Here is a 13234-nt window from a genome sequence, read left to right on the forward strand (position 1 = left end):
GCGATACGGCACTGCGTCGCTTTAACTGACAGTTTCGCGGTCGTGCGACATTGTACCCAAACAAAATTGACGTCCTTTTTTTCCCCACAAATAAAGCTTTCTTTTGGTGGTATTTGATGATCTCTGCCGTTTTTATTTTTTGTGCTATAAACAAAAAAAGAGCAACAATTTTGAAAAATAACACAATATTTTGTACTTTTTGCTATAATAAATACCCCTAATTTTTTTTAAAAAAAGCCAATTTTTTTCCTCAGTTTAGGCCGGTATGTATTCTTCTACACATTTTTGGTAATAAAAATCCCAATAAGCGTATATTGATCGGTTTGCGCAAAAGTTATAACGTCTACAAAATAGGGGATAGATTTATGATATTTTTATTATTTTTAATTTATTTTTTTTTACTAGTAATGGCGGCGATCTGCAATTTTTATCGGGACTGCGACATTATGGCGGACACATCGGACACTTTTGACACATTTTTGGGATGATTGACAATTATACAGCGATCAGTGCTAAAAAAATGCACTGTGTATATGTCACTGGCAGGGAAGGGTTTAACACTAGGGGGCGATCAAGGGATTAACTGTGTTCCCTGTGTGTGTTCTAACTGTATGGGGATGGGACTGACTATAGGAGATGACAGATCATGGTTCCTAGCTATTAGGAACTCACGATCTGCCTCTCCTCTCCTCACAGAACAGGGATTTGTTGGTTTACACATACACGTCCCTGTTCTGGCTCTCGTGCCTGGCGGTCTACGCGACCGCCAGGCACAAGCATCGCGCGCGCCTACTATCCAGCTTAAAGGAGCCCATGTACAGTTACGACAGCTCGTGGGTTCGTGCCGACCTGCCGCAGTATAATGACAGAGGCTGGTCGGCAAGTATTTAGGCACTAATGTATTATATACATTTACAAGCTTTTGGGATTTGAGCACAGGTATAATGTATTTCTATTAAAGAGAACCTGTCAACAAAAAAAATGACTTTTTTTTCAATTGCATAGGGAATGAACAGTCCCCTATGTGATGGAAAAAACTGTTTGAAAAAATAAAAATTCAAAAGCTGTAAAAAGTAAAATTACACCCACGTACAGGGTTTCACGTGCTTTGTGAGTCACACATTCCATCCATTCCCAGCTCAGGTTAAATGTCACAGATAACAGCCGGCGGTAGAGGTAGGGTTATGTTATTGTGGAAAAGACATTGCATAATTCTCTTCTGTAATAAAGAGCAGTGGACTTGTACGTTTTTTAAATGTTGTCTTTAGTTTCGCTTTAAATTTCTTTAAAGGCCCATTCACGCTTGTGCATTGTGGCAACTCACATTGCTACAACGCATGGCAATATACTAGCTCTATGTGCGCAGTGATTCAATGCCATTCAATGAATGGACTGCTATACATACTGTATATATCTGTATGCTTTTTTTTTTTTCCAGATGTTGCAAAATGGAAATTCTGGGCAGAATGGAAAAAAGGAACAACCACGGGGGATGGATTATAAGAAGAGGACTAACCTTCTGAGAAAAATTGTAAGAATTTCCCATTGGACGCAGCCGATCACATAGGACACAGTGAAATTATGAATGGCACTCCAATGCATTGTATAGTAGATCCTGACACACTGCAGTACACCACAATGCCTATACCATGCATTATTGTGCACTGCATTTTCAAAATAAAAAGGTTATTTTTTCATTCATTGTGGTGCATTGGAAGCCCATTCATAATATATGAGTTGCCATAATGCAACGCAAGTTAACATGAGGCATAACTAGACATGTGCAGTTCGATTCGTTCCAAATGAATATTCGGACAAATTTTTTGTTATTCGGATATATCTGAATACCCGAATTACAATATAAACAAATTTTTACCAAATTCTCAGAATAACGAAATTGGTCCGAATTTCAGAAATTCGGACTGAAATTCGAATCTAATTTTACATCGAATTCCAGTCGAATTCTAACTGCAAACATATTGCTGAAATCAAAGACTGTGTGTGTTATTAGAGTACCATTTCGAAATAATGCTGTTTTAGTTAAGCCAAAAAGGTGATTTAAAGTGGATGTAAACCCGATTCATGAAATTTGAGCTGGGCACATATATCTGTATTGTTTTCTTATCTCTCTTCAAAGCACTAAGTCCTGTAGCTCTGTCCTGCTCCATTCTTCTGTTATCAGCCTGATAACTTTTGACAAGCTCTCCGAGATGGGAGATAGAATTGTGTGTTGGGGAGGTTGCTATAAATAGAAAAGCATACTGCTAAACTATTCACAGGCAAGCTCTGCATGTGTGGGGAGGGTGGTGTGTACCTTTCCTCCAATCAGCTGTCTCACAGTGTCTAGCAATAATCCACTCCTACAGGGGAACCAGGAAGGAGAAAATTCTAACAGGACACTCACTTTCTAAATAGTATATAAAAGTGAAGACAGCAGATATACAAGTAAAACTTATGTAGGGAGATTTGTTTCATCTCTGTGTATCATCTGAGGCTGTTCTCTTCACTGGGTATATGGAGGGTTTACATCTACTTTAACCACTTAAGGACCAGCCTCGTTTTGGATTTTAGGTGTTTACATGTTTAAAACAGTTTTTTTTGCTAGAAAATTACTTAGAACCCTCAAACATTATATATGTTTTTTTTTCGAACACCCTAGAGAATAAAATGGCGGTCGTTGCAATACTTTTTTTTTTTGCACCGTATTTGCTTAGCGGTCTTATAAGCGCACTTTTTTTGGAAAAAAATTCACTTTTTTTAATAAAAAAATAAGACAACAGTAAAGTTAGCCCAATTTTTTTTTTTATACTGTGAAATATAATGTTACGCCAAGTAAATTGATACCCAACATGTCACGCTTCAAAATTGCGCCCACTCGTGGAATAGCGTCAAACTTTTACCCTCAAAAATCTCCATAGGCAACGTTTAAAAAATTCTACAGGTTGCATGTTTTGCGTTACAGAGGAGCTAGAATTATTGCTCTCGCTCTACCGGTCACGGCGATACCTCACGTGTGGTTTGACCACCGTTTTCATATGCGCGCGCTATTCGCCTATGCGCTCGCTTCTGGGCGCGAGCTCGTCGAGACGGGGGGTTTTTTACATTTTTTTTAAATTTTTATTATTTATTTTACATTATTTTATTTATTTTTTTTACACTGTTTAAAAAAAAAATGTTACTTTTATTCCTATTACAAGGAATGTAAACATCCCTTGTAATAGAAAAAGTATGACAGGACCTCTTAAATATGAGATCTGGGGTCAAAAAGACCTCAGATCTCATATTTACACTAAAATGCAATAAAAAAAAAAAAAGTAATTTAAAAAAATGATATTGAAAAAAATATGCCTTTTTAAGAGGCGTGGACGGAAGTAACGTTTTGACGTCGCTTCCGCCCAGCAGTGTCATGGAGACGAGTGGGCGCCGTCTTAGCCTCATTCGTCTCCAGACATAGCACTGACAGTACGTGATCGCCTCCGCCGCTACCGACGGCTCCGGTAAGCGGCAGAGGGCACCGGATCGCAGCGGGAGGGCCCTCTCCTGCCACTGATAAAAGTGATCTTGCGGTGAATCCCCTGAAGGGACCACTTTTATCAGAAAGCCAACCGCCGCACGAAAACGGGGATACCGGGGTTATGGCAGATAGCTGCTGCCATAACAACGGTATCCGCCGCCAAAGTTTGGACGTACATCGTCGTGCGGCGGTCGGCAAGTGGTTAAAGAGTCATTAGGGGTTATTACCGAAAGGCAAATCCACTTTGCACTGCAAATGCACTTGGAAGTGCAGTCGCTCTAAATCTAAGGGGTAGATATGAAATAAGTGGAAGCTCTGCTTATTTTATCATCCAATCATGTGCAAGCTAAAATGCTGTTTTTTTATTTTCATTGCATGTCCCTCTCGGATCTACAGCAACTGCACTTCCAAGTGCACTTGTAGTGCAAAGTGGAGTTGCCTTTAGTAAATAACCCCAATTGCAATCATTTGATGACAATTTTTCTGTTTGTTCACTTTGCCACATTTGAATTGAAAAAGAAAAAAAAAATCTAAAGTTTTCGATTCAAACGATTAAAAAAAAAAAATCGGTACATTCGAAGAAAATTTGAAAAATTCCAAATAAGAATTCCGAATCCCGAATGCCAATTGAACGAATCAACCGAATTTAACGAAACTAAATAACTAGATTAACAAATCAAAAGAAAACAAATTTTTTGTCATGTACATGTCTAGGCATAACATGCGTTAGTGCATGTGCATTAACACACCAGAGCGGGACACTTCTGATTTTTGGAAATTTAAATTGTGTTAGCAGCTTATAAATTTCAATGGGCTGCCTTACCTATGTGCGTTAATGTACCACAAAGAAGTAAATAGGCCCACATTGATCTTAATTGCTCCTTACTACCGTAGCACGTACTGACACATACTGACACACTGTGTATGTGCATTGTAGTACATTGCCATGTATTATTAGTTGCCCCCCAAGGCAAATACACAGTAGAAAAATACACATCTGCTATAGCACATCTCAGTGCACAAATGTTAAGGCTATAATGGGGGCCCTTTATACAAAAAAAAATAGTTGTGCAAATGTCTCAAGCATTCGCACAGCCATTTACAAATAATGCCTGTAATTTGCCTATTTGAATATCTCCTATGTCAGTGCCATCTATAGCCCATAATGTGGTATTTTCCTGATTGAGGTATTTCAGGAAAACTCCACATTATGGCCACTAGATGGAGCTGACAATCCTAAGGAACAATTATATTGGGCAAATTATGAAGATTATTTTCGATGGCTGTGCGAATGCTTGAAACATTTGCACAGCAAATTTTTGATAAATAGACCACTAAGGGTTGTGGAAAACTGTGTATTGCAGTTAGCTACATTGTTAAAATATCGAATATTAGGGCCTATTCAAAAAAATCTAGATAAGTCATTCTCATCTGGGGTTTCTCCAGAGGTTGCTAAGGATACAACGAGCTGTGGCTGATTGACACTCCATTTGATGTGCCTGCACAGTTATGTGATCAATGCCACTTGGCGGAGCCTGCAGCATGACCCCAATGATCTATTTAGTGATCTGTAAGGGTAGATTCTTTCCACCAACCTCGACTGTAAGGGACAATCTTCCCACTGACCACCAATGTAAGGGGGACATTCCTCCAACTGAACACCAATATAAGGTGGACATTCTTTCCCCCGACCACCAATTCTTCCCACTGACTACCAATGTAAGGAGCATTCTTCCCTTCTTCCTTCTTCCCACTAACCACCAATGTAAAGGAGACATTCCTTCTACTGAACACCAATTTAGGGGGGCATTCTTCCCACTGACTACCAGTGTAAAGGACATTCTTCCCACTGACCACCAATGTAAGGGCATTCTTCCAACTAACTACAATTGTAATTGGGACATTCTTCCCACAGACTACAAGTTTAAGGGGGACATTTTTTCTACTGTCCACCAATGCAGAAAGCATTCTTCCTAATGACCACCAATGTAAGGGGAACATTCTTCCCTCTGACCACCAGTGTAATTGGGACATTCTTCCCCCTTACTGCCAATCTAAGGGGGACATTCTTCCCACTGACAACCAGTGTAAAGGGGATATTCTTCCTATTGATCTCCAATGTAAGATACATTCTTCCCACTGACAACCAGTGTAAAGGGGATATTCTTCCTACTGATCTCCAATGTAAGAGACATTATTCCCACTGATAACCAGTGTAAAGGGGACATTCTTCCCACTGACCACCAAGGTAAGAGACATTCTTCCCACTGACAACCAGTGTAAAGGGGCATTCTTACCACTGAATACCAATCTAATGAGGACATTCTTTCTACTGACCACCAATATAAGGGGCATTCTTCTATCCAATGACCGCCAATGTAATTGGGACATTTTTCCCACTGACCGCCGACATAAGGGACATTCTTCCCACTGACTACCAATCTAATGGGAACATTCTTCCCAATGACTACCAATGTAATAGGGACATTCTTACCACTGAATACCAATCTAATGAGGACATTCTTCCCACTGACCACCAATGTAAGGGGCAATTTTCTATCCAATGACCACCAATGTAATTGGGATATTCTTCCCACTGACTGCCAATGTAAAGGGGACCTTCTTCCCACTAACCACCAAGGTAAGGAGCATTGAGCCTCATTCACATGGGCACCCACTGAGTACCCAGTAAACCTGCAAACCTGGCTTTGCCGGTGAGTACATACAGTCGCTGCATCTGCATGCACTTACATAGGCTCCCTGCACACACCAGGTGCATAAACAAAAGCCTCACTCAAGCTTTATGAGCCTCTGTGAATGAGGCCTTATTCCCCCTGACCCCCCCTCAATGAGACCCAAAGATTATTTTAAGTGTTCCTTTGGGGTAAAACGTTTAAGAAATGGCTGATCTAGATATATGACCCTTCTGATAAATCAATACTTATATGGTTGGAGAAAATTGTTCTATAAATACTAATTTTGAGGTACTTTAGATTAGGAGATTGTTAAAGCAGGTACACTATGCTCACTATACCACTTATAGCACCACTCAAGGTACTCTGGTAGATCCAGTATCTCACAGGAATATAGAATGATGCAGGCTGTCCTTTGCTTAATGTCACGATCAGCGGGTAAGATCACCTGGGACGGTAACGCAAGATCTAGCGACCAATGCAACAACTAATCAGGTGGACCCGAGTACAGGTCCTCGCAGGGTGTGGGAGCATTGTGACTGCACGCAATCAAGGGTGTGCCAGAGTTGCGCGGGTCTAAGGAGCCACTCGGCCTTTACCAGAGCCACTGGAGGTGTGGATGTTGTGCTGTGTGGCAGCCCCCAGGTTGCGGTTCTTTAGCACACCCATGCGAGCACAGTGCAACCAAATAGCACACTGGAAGGACAAGGGGAACACACTGAGACTATACAGAGGGAGACACACACAGCAAGAGGGACTGGGGAATCCATGGGCAGAAACCAAAGGGAATATACTGCACAGCCAGAGGGAAACACAGAGAACAAAGACAAGATCAAACAACACACAGAATAAGGGAACACAGTGTACACAGTGTACACAGAACTGTGACACCTAATCCAGGAAGCAGAGAAGTATGAGGGGATGAGAGGTGCCACACATCACTAGCTCAACAGGTGAAAAGAGATATGAATGGCCTCACCTTGGAGTTCCTCCTGAGCCCCCATCTCTGCATTTAACCTCGCCCATCGGGGGGGCTTCACCTTTTGATCTAGTGGTGTGTGGCATCTCTCATCCCCTCATTGTTGAATAGGGATGAGCTGAACACCCCACGGTTCGGTTTGCACCAGAACATGCGAACGGACCGAAAGTTTGCCCGAACTTTAGAACCCCATTAAAGTCTACGGGACTCGAACGTTCGAAATCAAAAGTGCTAATTTTAAAGGCTAATCTGCATGGTATTGTCCTAAAAAGGGTTTGGGGACCCGGGTCCTGCCCCAGGGGACATGTATCAATGCAAAAAAAAGTTTCAAAAACGTCCGTTTTTTCGGGAGCAGTGATTTTAATGATGCTTAAAGTGAAAAAAAAAAGTGAAATATTCCTTTTAAATATCGTACCTGGGGGGTGTCTATAGTATGCCTGTAAAGTGGCGCGTTTTTCCCGTGCTTAGAACAGTCCATGCACAAAATGACATTTTTAAAGGAATAAAAGTCATTTAAAACTGCTTGCGGTTTTAATGTAATGTCAAGTCCCGGCAATATGGATGAAAATCAGTGAGACAAACGGCATGGGTACCCCCCAGTCCATTACCAGGCCCTTTGGGTCTTGTATGGATATTAAGGGGAACCCTGCACCCAAATTAAAATAAGGAAAGGTGTGGGGCCCCCAGGCCCTATATACTCTGAACAGCAGTATACAGGCGGTGCAAACAAGACAGGGACTGTAGGTTTGTTGTTAAGTAGAATCTGTTTGTAATTTTGAACTGGTACATTTTTAAAGTGTAGCTCCAGCCAAAAAATCTATTTTTAAGCTTTATGGAAAACATAGCGAAGGGTTATCACGCCTGTGACATTTGTTTTGCTGTCTGTGCTCCTCTTCAGAAGATTTCACCTCACTTTTTGTCCCAATGACATGTTTTTTGAAAACTTGGGTTTTTTAGTGAAACAAGGTTTGGTGATAAACCATCAGTGGAGAGGAGAAACGTTTTTCCCATATTAATTTCATCTCACTTCTTGTTGTCTCCTTCCGTTTGCAAGTAGGAGTCGTTTGTAAGTTGGATGTTTGAAAGTAGGGGCCTGCCCTATCTACTCTGCAGAAATTGGGGCCTTAGGTGTTATGCCCCGTACACACGGTCGGATTTTCCGATGGAAAATGTCCGATCGGAGCATGTTGTCGGAAATTCCGACCGTGTGTGGGCTCCATCGGACATTTTCCATCGGATATTCCGACACACAAAGTTTGAGAGCAGGATATAATATTTTCCGACAACAAAATCCGTTGTCGGAAATTCCGATCGTGTGTACACAAATCCGACGGACAAAGTGCCACGCATGCTCAGAATAAATAAAGAGATGAAAGCTATTGGCCACTGCCCCGTTTATAGTCCCGACGTACGTGTTTTACGTCACCGCGTTCAGAACTATCGGATTTTCCGACAACTTTGTGTGACCGTGTGTATGCAAGACAAGTTTGAGCCAACATTCGTCGGAAAAAATCCTAGGATTTTGTTGTCGGAATGTCCGAACAAAGTCCGACCGTGTGTACGGGGCATTAGAATGATCATAGCGGCTGTTCCACTGCTTGATCGTTCTTATGGGAGGCGAGAGGGGACGCCCCCCCCTTCCCGCCACCCTCTGGTGCTTCTACCGACTCACCGCTACGATCAAAGCCAAGATCGTTTTTTTGGGTTTTTTTTTTTATTTCAGGCTTCCCAGCCTAGAGGTGAGATGTGGGGTCTTATTGACCCCCATATCTCACTGTAAAGAGGACCTGTTATGCATATTCCTATTACAAGGATGTTTACATTCATTGTAATAGAAATAAAAGTGGGGGGGAAAAAGTGTCAAACTAAAACAAAGTAAAATAAACAATAAAAAAATAAATAAAAATTTTTTAAAGCGCCCATGTCCGTGTGCTCGCATGCAGAAGCGAACACATACGTAAGTCCCGCCCACATATGAAAACGGTGTTCAAACCACACATGTGAGGTATCACTGCGAACGATGGAGCGAGAGCAATAATTTTGGCCCTAGACCTCCTCTGTAACTCAAAACATGTAACCAGTAAAAAATTTTAAAGCGTCACCTATGGAGATTTTTTAAGTAGCTACGTTTGGCACCATTCCACGAGAGTGTGCAATTTTGAAGGGTGACATGTTAGGTATCTATTTACTCGGCGTAACTTCATCTTTCACATTATGCAAAAACATTGGGCTAACTTTACTGTTTTGTTTTTTTTAAAGCACAAAACAGTTTTTTTTCCCAAAAAAAGCGTTCGAAAAATTGCTGCGCAAATACCGTGCAAGATAAAAAGTTGCAACAACTGCCATTGTATTCTCTAGGGTTTTTGCTAAAAAAAAAATTATATATATATATATATATATATATATATATATATATATATAATGTTTTGGGGTTCTATGTAATTTTCTAGCAAATAAATTATTATTTTTACATGTAGGAGAGAAATATAAGAATTGGCCTGGGTGCTCCAGAATGCCTGAAGGTGCTCCCCTGCATGTTGGGCCTCTGTATGTGGCCACGCTGTGTAAAAGTCTCATACATGTGGTATCGCCATACTCAGGAGTAATAGCAGAATGTGTTTTGCGGTGTAATTTGTTGTATGCATATGCTGTGTGTGAGAAGTAACCTTCTAATATGACAATTTTGTGAAAAAAAAAAAAGAAAAAAAAAAAATCTTGATTTTGCAAAGAATTGTGGGAAAAGATGACAATTTAAAAAAAACTCACCATGCATCTTTCTAAATACCTTGGAATGTCTTCTTTCCAAAAAGGGGTAATTTGGGGGGTATTTGTACTTTTCTGGCTTGTTAGGGTCTCAAGAATATAGATAGGTCGTCAGTAATTCAGGTGTGATCAATTTTCAGATATTGGCACCATAGCTTTTGGACTCTCTAACATTCACAAAGACCAAATAATTTATACCAAGTTGTACTTATTTTTACCAAAGATATGTAGCAGTATAAATTTTGGCCAAAATTTACGAAGAAAAATTACTAATTTGATAAATTTTATAACAGAAACAAAGAAAAATTCATTTTTTTACCAAATTTTCAGTCTTTTTTCTTTTATTGCGCAAAAAATAAAAAACCCAACGGTGATTAAATACCACCAAAAGAAAGCTCTATTTGTGTGAAAAAAAAGACAAAAATTTCATATGGGTAAAGTGTTGTATGACTGAGTAATTGTCATTCAAAGTGTGAGAGCACCGAAAGCTGAAAATTGGTCTGGTTAGAAAGGGGGTTTAAGTGCCCAGTGGTCAAGTGGTTAAGGAGGGTTGCCAGCCAGTATTGATCCCTCTCCTTGATACCACGAATACGGGGATCTTCCACAGGCTTTGCAGGATCAGAGAGGCCATGCAGCATAGGTTTGCTGAGGCATTCGGTCCGGAGTCCTCTGGGTCACTAAGGATGACATGATCCGCAGCCACCTCCTCCCAGCCACGTACAAGTCCATGGGTTTCTTGGGACTGTAAATGATCCCTTGAAGACTGCTGCTGATGCTGAGTTCCAGGCTCCACCTCCATGCTGACACAATCCTCCTCCTTCTTGTCCCCTTCCTGTGTGATCAGCGGGCACGCAGGAACACTGTCTGGATAAAGGGGGCCTTGAGAGCTAAGGAAGTCCTCCTCTTCCTGCATCTGTTCTGCCTCAAGTGCCCTGTCCATTATTCCATGCAGCGTGTGCTTCAACAGGTGGACAAGAGGAACAGTGTCACTGATGCATGCATTGTCACGGCTCACCATCCTCGTGGCCTCCTCAAATGGTGACAGGACAGTGCATGCATCCCTGATCATGGCCCACTGGCATGGGGAAGAAAAACAAGCTCCCCTGACCCTGGGTTGGAGATCCCAGCTGATGAGGAGCAAGGGGAGGTACTCTTTGTTCTTTAGTGTGGGTCTTTTAGGTACGCGTGCCAACGAACTGCATGGCAGGTCGACATATGTCTGGTCAAGCATGTGGTGCCCAAGCGGGTGATGTTTTGGCCACGTGAGATACGCTTGAGACATATGTTGCAAATAGCAGCGGTGCGATCTGATGCACGCGTCTCAAAAAAGGCCCACACCAAAGAACTTATGGAATAACGCGCAGAGACAGCAGCGCCCTGCACATGCGCAGCTCTGCGGTGTGATGCAGTCGGTGTGCTGCCCTTAAGCATCCTGCTTTGTTGGTGATGTGTCTCCTCCTCCTCCTCCTCTTCCTCTCCCCTATCAGGCACCCACGTGGAGTCAGTGACCTCATCATCCCCTCCCTCCTCATCACTGGATCAAACCTGGCAGTATGCTGCAGCTGGGGGAACATGACTGCCAGATTGCTGTCCTTCTTGGGCACCCCCTCTCTCTGGGCTCACGTTACTGCCTTCCTCTAGCTGGGTACCATCATCGGAGCCTTCAAAACGCTGGGCATCCTCCTGGAGCATGTACCCAACACTGTGGTCAAACAGTTCGGGGGACTCCTCAGGAGGACATGGTGGGGCTAGGGAAGGAGTGACTGATGCCATTGAGCCGAGGGAGGAGGCCGCGTTGGCAGCTGCTTTGCCAGACAAAGTACCCTGAGCCTGGGTGAGAGAGGATGAGGACGGCTTGGTCATCCACTCTAAGTCTTCTGCATGCTGCGGCTCAACACGGCCAGCTGCCGAAAAAAAGGACAAGCGTGTCCCACGGCCACGTGCTGATGAGGATGCACCATCTCCACGACCAGCACTGTTGCCTCTAGACACAGAGCCTGCTTGCCCTCTTTTATTGGCTTGTGACTGTCTGCCTCTCCTTGTTGGCCTTCCAGACATACTAATGGCCTGCATTGAGATGTAGCTGCACAAAGCTGGGATGTGTGTATATATATATATATATATATATATATATATATATTGATACTGCAGCTAGCAGAATCAACTGTCTGCCTGTAGTATTAGTATGAGAACACCAGCAAATGTCTTTAGGTAGCTTTAGGTGCACACGGTGCAGAGGACACAGTACACTAACTGTAAATACTGTAGCTGCCTGCCTGTGGTATTATTAGGATCAGAACAACAGCAATTGTCTTCAGGTAGCTTTAGGTGCATACTGTGCAGAGGATGCAGTACACCAACTGTAAATACTGCAGCTGCCTGCCTGTGGTACTAATAGGATCAGAAGAACACCACCAATTTTCTTCAGGTAACTTTAGGTGCACACTGTGCAGAGGACACGGTACACTAACTGTAAATACTGTAGCTGCCTGCGGTACTAATAGGATCAGAAGAACACCACCAATTTTCTTCAGGTAGCTTTAGGTGGACACTGTGCAGAGGATGCACTACACTAACTGTAAATACTGTAGCTAATAGGACTAATAGGATATCAGAAGAACACCATCAATTTTCTTCAGGTAGCTGTAAATACTGTAAAAACGCCTGCCTGTAGGAAGAGAATAACAGGAACGGATTTAGCTAAACTGAATACTGTGTGTGTGTGTGTGTGTGTGTGTGTGTGTGTGTGTGTGTGTGTGTGTATATATATATATATATATATATATATATATATATATATATATATATACACATACACTGTAAGTGCAGCTAACAGACACGCCTGCCTACTCTGTCTAACTTAAATCAAATGACACTGTCTCTCTCTCAACGCCGGAACACACTACACAGGGCCGACGTGCAGGCGGCCTTATATAGTGTGGGGCGTGTACTAAACCCCCTGAGCCATAATTGGATTTGGCCAATTACGGCTCTGTGTACAGACGGCGCTTTGATTGGCCAAGCATGCGGGTCATAGTGCATGCTTGGCCAATCATCAGCCAGCAATGCACTGCGATGCCGCAGTGAATTATGGGCCATGACGCGCCACTCGAATTTGGCTCGAACGGCCCATATCGTTCGCAATTCAACAAACAGTCGAACATGCGATGTTTGAGTCGAACATGGGTTTGACTCGAGCTCAAAGATCATCCCTATTGTTGAAGCAGGTGCCATATACCTGTGCATATTATATGCAGGACGAACTACGTTATAGTAACATTCCAG

General features: G+C 42.4%; 1 protein-coding gene across 5 annotated transcripts in view; it reads left to right on the forward strand.

Moving 5' to 3' along the window:
- The window catches only part of LOC141139149 (uncharacterized), a 57402-nt gene that overhangs the window by 25136 nt on the left and 19032 nt on the right, over positions 1–13234 (forward strand). For all 5 annotated transcript variants that reach the window (XR_012243724.1, XM_073624999.1, XM_073624998.1 and 2 more), the window contains one exon: positions 1439–1531. Coding sequence is in view for 4 of the 5 variants with exons in the window: in XM_073624999.1 (XP_073481100.1) it covers positions 1439–1531 (93 nt within the window). In the remaining variant the exon portion in view is untranslated. The remainder of the gene's footprint in view (positions 1–1438; positions 1532–13234) is intronic.

Source organism: Aquarana catesbeiana, linkage group LG04, assembly GCF_042186555.1.
Source record: "Aquarana catesbeiana isolate 2022-GZ linkage group LG04, ASM4218655v1, whole genome shotgun sequence".
NCBI lineage: Eukaryota > Metazoa > Chordata > Amphibia > Anura > Ranidae > Aquarana > Aquarana catesbeiana.